The 6,606-nt window shown below is 39.9% G+C and overlaps 1 protein-coding gene across 5 annotated transcripts in view; it reads right to left on the bottom strand.

Moving 5' to 3' along the window:
• ADARB1 (adenosine deaminase, RNA specific B1) overlaps positions 1–6,606 on the bottom strand; it is a 213,994-nt gene that overhangs the window by 44,603 nt on the left and 162,785 nt on the right. For all 5 annotated transcript variants that reach the window (XM_019523308.1, XM_019523309.1, XM_019523307.1 and 2 more), the window contains 3 exons: positions 3,162–3,330; positions 2,386–2,534; positions 1,295–1,463 (listed from right to left, as the gene is read on the bottom strand). In XM_019523308.1, coding sequence (XP_019378853.1) covers positions 1,295–1,463; positions 2,386–2,534; positions 3,162–3,330 — 487 coding nt within the window. The remainder of the gene's footprint in view (positions 1–1,294; positions 1,464–2,385; positions 2,535–3,161; positions 3,331–6,606) is intronic.

Below are 6,606 nucleotides of genomic sequence, written 5' to 3'. Positions count from 1 at the left end.
CCTGAACCTGTTCAGCCTCCACAAGAGAAGGCTGAGAGGGGATCTAGTGGCCTGTTACAAACTAGTCAGAGGGGACCAGCAGGCATTTGGGGAGTCCCTGTTCCCCCAAGCACTACCAGGAGTGACTAGAAATAATGGTCACAAGCTGGCAGAGGGTAGATTCAGGCTACACATCAGAAGACGCTACTTCACTGACAGGGCGGCTAGGATCTGGAACCAACTTCCAAGAGAAGTGGTGCTGACTCCTACCCTGGGGGTCTTTCAGAGGAGGCTAGATGAACACCTTGCTGGGGCTGTTTGACCCTAGTTCTCTTTCCTGCCATGGCAGGGGGTTGGACTTGATGATCTGCTCAGGTCCCTTCCAACCCTACTAACTATGAAACTATAAGAGGCTGAGAGCCATGGGACTCTTCAGCCTGGAAGAGCACAGACCCAGGGGTGACTCAGTAGCTACCTATAAGTATGTAAGGGGTGTACATCAGGATCTGGGGGAATGCCTGTTCACCAGAGTGCCCCAAGGGATGACAAGGTCAAATGGTCACAAACTCCAAGACCGTTTTAGGCTGGACATAAGGAAAAACTTCTTTATTGTCCAAGCCCCCAAGGCCTGGAATAGACTGACTCCAAAGGTGGTGCAAGCACCTAGTCGGGACTCTTTTAAAAAAAACATTTGGATGCCTGTCTTGCTGGGATCCTTTGTCGCTAGCTGACTTCTTGCCCCTGGGGCAGGGGGCTGGACTCGACGATCTTCCGAAGTGCCTTCCAGCCCTAAGGTCTATATTTCACCCATTTTGCAGCTTTAAATTTAATAATTTTTCAACCAACTTTTGTTTGAGAAAAAACAATAATTTTTTTATGAAAAATGAAGGAATTTACATGCACAATAACCTCAAGTAAGAAAGTTTAATACTCCTCTTGTGTTATTTATGGGAATTGACAGCATGGGCAGTAAAAAAAAGTTAAATGTTATTCAAGAATATTAAGGGAATAGAAAGAAATGCTAGGAAAGCCAAAAGTAGCTAATTTATATTATTAGAACCTTCTTCAATAGAATCACAGGACCTAATTATCATGCTGAAAGATCAGGTTAAATGGACTGATCCACAGTTAGTAAATTCACCTAAGGAACCAACAAGTGATTGAGATAAGACATTGCCAACTTTATTTCTGAAGTCAATGTAGATATCAAGTATTTCTTCCAGCTATCTAGGTTTTAGGATGCAAGCTGTAACTGAAGTCATCTGTTCGGCAATCCGACAAGAGTAACAAAGAAACCAAACACTTAACATCTCACCTAGCTATCTTGTCACTGCATGACATGGTAAGCAGCCTCTCTCCCTGTAGTACTCCATCCCAGGTCTGGATAGTTGTTGTAGATCGAACAGGAATTGTCCCTTCTCCGGATTCTATTTTTGTCCGTAGCTGTCCTCTTGCTTTACGGTTTGGATGCCTGTCTCCCTGATCTAGGTGACAAAAATAGTTTATAGTTAATTGAGAGAGAGCATTAACATATTTTTTAGAAACAGATGGTCATCAAAAGAGAAAAGGCAACCTATTTTTAAGCTGGTAACCATCTTGAAAAAGATCATTAATTTGTTACCAGAAAAGTGCATGAGATGCAGTATCTCGTTCTTAAATTCCATTCTAGGCCCTTCAGTCATAGAATGATGTCAACATATGGTGAGAGGAGCAAGGATTTTTTGGGTGATATCTTTGATTAGACCAAATATATAGCTGGGAGAGATCTTAGATAAACTTTTGGACACACAGTAGGCACCCTTCCTCCGGTCTGACCCCAAATACAGGGTATCTTGTGTTCATAAGCTTGTCTAAGATTTCACTCAGTTTGTCCTGTAAAAGATATCACCTAAAAAAATCCTTGCCTCTTGCGTATTTTATGGACCATCATCACTAAAACATCACTAAAATATATACAGGAATTTAGAGGTCAACAAAAATCAGTAAAAGCTAGTAATCAAAGAAGCCCAGTGACTTCTGGAAAGACACATGCCAACTCACTGGCTTATCCTTCAAGGCTCTAGCCTCTAGTCCATATGGTCTTCCTATCTGTCTGTACTTAGTCTAGCATTTCTAGTATGACAAAAATAAATGGCAGCATAGCACGTTATGGACTAACTCATTCAGAGAAACACATGCTTTTGTAGGCTTTAGCTTACTTTGCCAGATGCTATAAATGGACTTGCAGAGAACAGTGTACTATATAGAAAATAATAAGGTAATTTAAATACAAAAAAATATTTGTCTAACAGATACTAAGCAAATAGGACAATTAAACTGACAGCCTGGCTTCTAACATTGCCATCTGCCTATAATCAAACATATTGTTGGTAACTCCTTAGCTATATAATATGATCCTAGTCATACCCTCTTGTGCTGCTTCATGTGGGGAGAAGATCCTAGCATCTCCACAAGGAGAGGTGCTGATATAGAGATGAAACTGCACATTTTCTTTCAGTTTAAACCCTCCTCGTTCAGACTTGATAAAAATGGATTTTTGCTGATCATCTTTACTACTGGAACAAACAGAAAAGAGAGATACAGTCAAAACCTGAAGCGAAACAAGTATAGTATGCTAAGCCCAGTCATGCTTACTATGGCAGTAGATGTATCAACTTGTAAACAAAATAAAGGATGTAAAGAAGTTTACTTATAAGCTCACGTCTGTCTAGTGAAGTTATAATGAAAACAGTAAAGGAAATTAAACAAAACCATACTTTTGCTAGTTTATTTGTTGGTATTTTGATTCATTCGCACTAAATTTTAAAAAATGGAAAAACAAATGGGTTTATGTGCTAAAGGATGACATGCTTAACTCAAAAACTTAGTATGCTTAACTAAACAGCAGCTGTTTAATTAATAAATGAATCATAATAAGCACAGCTTTGTTATAGGTATATGTTCTTAAAATGAGTATTAACTTTCTGTTAAACTTTCTGATGGGTCTTTTCCAATATAATATTTCAGTTAATTAATGACTGATGTTACATGCCATTTTGTTTTACCAAGACTCTGGTAGCTTCGTGCTATAATTCAAATAATAAGTTTTGTGTTATAATTCAAATAATGATCACATACAAAAGGTCTTGGAATTTCTCTTCTATATGAAGTTTGTAGCTTAAACTCTGCCCTTCTAAACTTACCTTAAGAAGAACTCAAGTTGTGTATATAGAAATTTAAGCAGGCACCTGCGAGAGATAATTTCTGCATGGCAATCATTTAATGCAAGTCCACGGTCACTCATATATTCCCCATTGATACATTTTGTTCCCGTGGAAACACTTATTACCTGGGCATCCTTCACATCTGTACCTGTGAAATAAATTTCAGGAAGAAAATTTATTTAAATGCAATGACATTTATCAGTTGAATTTATTCGCTAGGATTAAACAATTTATTTTTAAAAAATAAACTTTCTTCAAACAATTTATTTGCAACAAAAACATCCACTTAAGAATTCGTCTTTGCACATCAGCCTGGCTACTGATATCAAATTCAGGCTAGATTAGAAGTTAAATAGGAAACCAGTAATGAAACTATTGCTGCTTCTGGAAAAGTCAGTAGGTTTCATTAGGAGGTATACATTCCCCAGACACCACTGGATCAATGCTCCAGCATAATGTCAGCTGGCATAATGTTCTTGGAGATGCTCTCTCTTGGACAAGATATATCCCAAGGCACTTTTTGTAAGAATAGGAGTGATATTCCTAATGTCTTGATCAAATTCCCAGCTTGAATAATTATTTGAAACCTGCTGGCATAGCTTTGTATGGGGTGAGTGAACAAAAAATAGTGGATTTTTTTCACATAGGTTCATAGAGTCAGTTCTTTCAGATTTGCCATGTCCTTTGGGTTCAAACAAAACTGGAATGTTTGAACTAACCTGCTCCTCCCAAAGCCTCAGTCTTCCCCCAAGTGGACTCTAGACCTCAAACTTCTTGAGAATTCTTTTTGAGATGAGGATGGTAGACCAGTGTTCAGAATCCTCCTTCAACTGTTATGTCTTAGGAGTGCCCCCTGGAGTTCATCCTCCTGAAGTAGGGCAGGAATGACTAGTATTGTCAATGATACCTTTGAGTCCAGAAACAACTACCACAACAGAGTTTCAAATGTCTTAAACTCCAGGCTCAGTTAGCTATGGACAACAACAGAATATTTCTTGCTCTACATGATGAAAGCAGGGCCAATGTAGGCCATCCAGGAGACCGTTTCTAGAATTCGGCAAGCAGCACAATTATCAGACCCATTCTCTATGAAGGCCAACAAAGGGAGAATGATTTTTTGAAGGTCCTCACAGGGGTTGGGAGGGAGGGCTCTGCCACCAAATGTAAAAACATCTTTAAGGTAAGGGTTTGACAGAAGTCTCATAGGAGAAGAGATGGAAATATGATATGGTATTCAGTGTAGCTTAAAAATTTAAAAACTTAGTCCAGCTATTTAATACAGTCTGTTTTAGGCCCCAGTCCAGCAAAGCATTCAAATACAAACTTAACGTTATGACTGCAAGCAGTTCAATTTAGGTCAACAGAACTATACTTTGCTGAACTGCACCATTATTTCTTTCAATTTCTATAGTTTCAATTGGATACATTACTCTCTTTTTTGTTTGAAATGGTCACGGTTTTGATTTTTTACTTTTAATGGGTTACCATCCTGGTTTTAAATCTGGTTTTAAATTTAAATCAAATGGGAGTAGACCACTTGAAATGGGAAAACATCACTTCAGTGAGGCTCCATGCAGGCCCTGAGGTTCACCTGGACACATTTTATACAAGGATCTAGTATCAAATCATTCATATATAGCAAAATTTGATTAAAACCTGTTTTAAAAAGTAAAGTTCTCTGTTATTTAAAGTGATTACCTTCACATTAATCACTTCCTTTGGAACAGAAAGAGAAAGTTATCTTCCAACTTAAAGAATTTAGTACTATAGAGGCAGATGGTATCATTTAGAAAGATCACATCCACCTTAATAATCTACACTATTATAAGGCACTGGTCTATTAAAAAGAGTAGAAAATATGGCAGGCAACTAAAACATGAGGATCTACAGGGAAAATATAAATTAGACTAAAAAACAAACAAACCCTCAAAACATTACGACAACACCAGGTTTTTGAATATTTAATCATTCTTCAGAGCAAAATAGCACCTTCAGTACAGTATTTCTGGTATGAAATAATTCTGTAGGCTACACTGTAGTAAATTATCTTGTGTGCTGCCTATCCTTTGAAAGAAATAAAAGGCAAACGCATGAAAAATACAGAGATAAGACAAAACATACTCATTTACTAATAAAAATAAGAAAACATGGGCCACATTCTCATTTAGGATTTGGTTCCTTTATACTGCTTTGTCAGCATAAACTGGCTATTTCTACCAAGCCAGCAGCCATGTCCGCAACACAGAGGAATTTACCAACTGTGCACAGCCAGAGGAACTCACTTCTGTATCAGTTGCCTTCATCTCTGCTTCATGCAGGCAGCAAGTTAGAGCCAGGGAAAGGTAAAACAGTGCTCCACCCTGGCAATTCACAAGCTGTTGTACAGTCCCCTTAACAATGCTAGCCAGCTTCCTTCCATATTGGTTTGGCACTGGGGCCAGCCTGAGAAACAGGGAGCCATAATCAGCTTCCTGATGGTCCTCCTGAATCAAATTCATCTTGGCACAAGACAGGATTTGTTCCCAATGTTTGTATTGCAGTATACAGTCCCCTATATAACTGCTACCTAGAAAACATTTCTTCCTGATCAAATACTTCTTAGGAGCACCTTATGATGGGGGTTGTCAACCTGGGTTACACGTACCCCCAGGGGTACCTGGAACAGTCCTGGGTATGTGCGGACAGGCAGGGACAGAGCCATGCCACCTCCCAGGAGCAGGGCTGGGGTGGGGTGAGGGCAGCAGCGCCCCTTTGTGGGGTGGAGAAGCTTGCAAGCAGCGGTTGCTGCTGCCACCCACAAGCCCAGTGAGCTTCCCTGCCCCACAGAGGGGTGCCAATGCCCTCACCCCAGCCCAGTGAGCTTCCCCACCCTGCCCCGGCTCTACTCCTGGGAGGCGGCGGTGCTCCATCTCTGCCCGCCTGCAGTCTCCACCCTGCATCTGGCCGTGCACACCCTCCTCCCAATGCGTCCGGCCGGCCACATGCTCCCCCAGCCTCCGCGTCTGGCCACGCGTGTTCCCCCACCAGCCGCCGGGGGTACTTTAATTAATAAAGGTTGAAAAACCCTGCCTTATGAGATGGTGTTCACAACGCATCACATGAAACAAAGGATGGTTAGCCCCCACTTCATTTTATATACCTTCTGCTGGTTCTTGTCCAACTAGTTTTTATATTTATATTTATAAACAGCACAGACTAAGACATGTAGGGAAAGTAAAAAGATCCAAACTAACACATTTAACAGCTACTTAAAATCGATCAAATCAGTGGATATCAGAAGCTTCAGTAAACTTCATAAGCTTAATACTTTACTACATGAGAAGGCACTAAACTGCAGTGTTTGTTTCACATACTGCATAACACATCAAGACATAATGGGACATTATAGAATATTTAGGTTCACCATTTTTTTTTTTTTTTTTTT

This window comes from Gavialis gangeticus, unplaced genomic scaffold, assembly GCF_001723915.1.
Source record: "Gavialis gangeticus isolate Ggan-Ray unplaced genomic scaffold, GavGan_comp1, whole genome shotgun sequence".
Taxonomy (NCBI): Eukaryota; Metazoa; Chordata; order Crocodylia; family Gavialidae; genus Gavialis; species Gavialis gangeticus.
The sequence above is the reverse complement of the archived record's forward strand: the minus strand, read 5'-3'. Positions and strand labels throughout refer to the sequence as shown.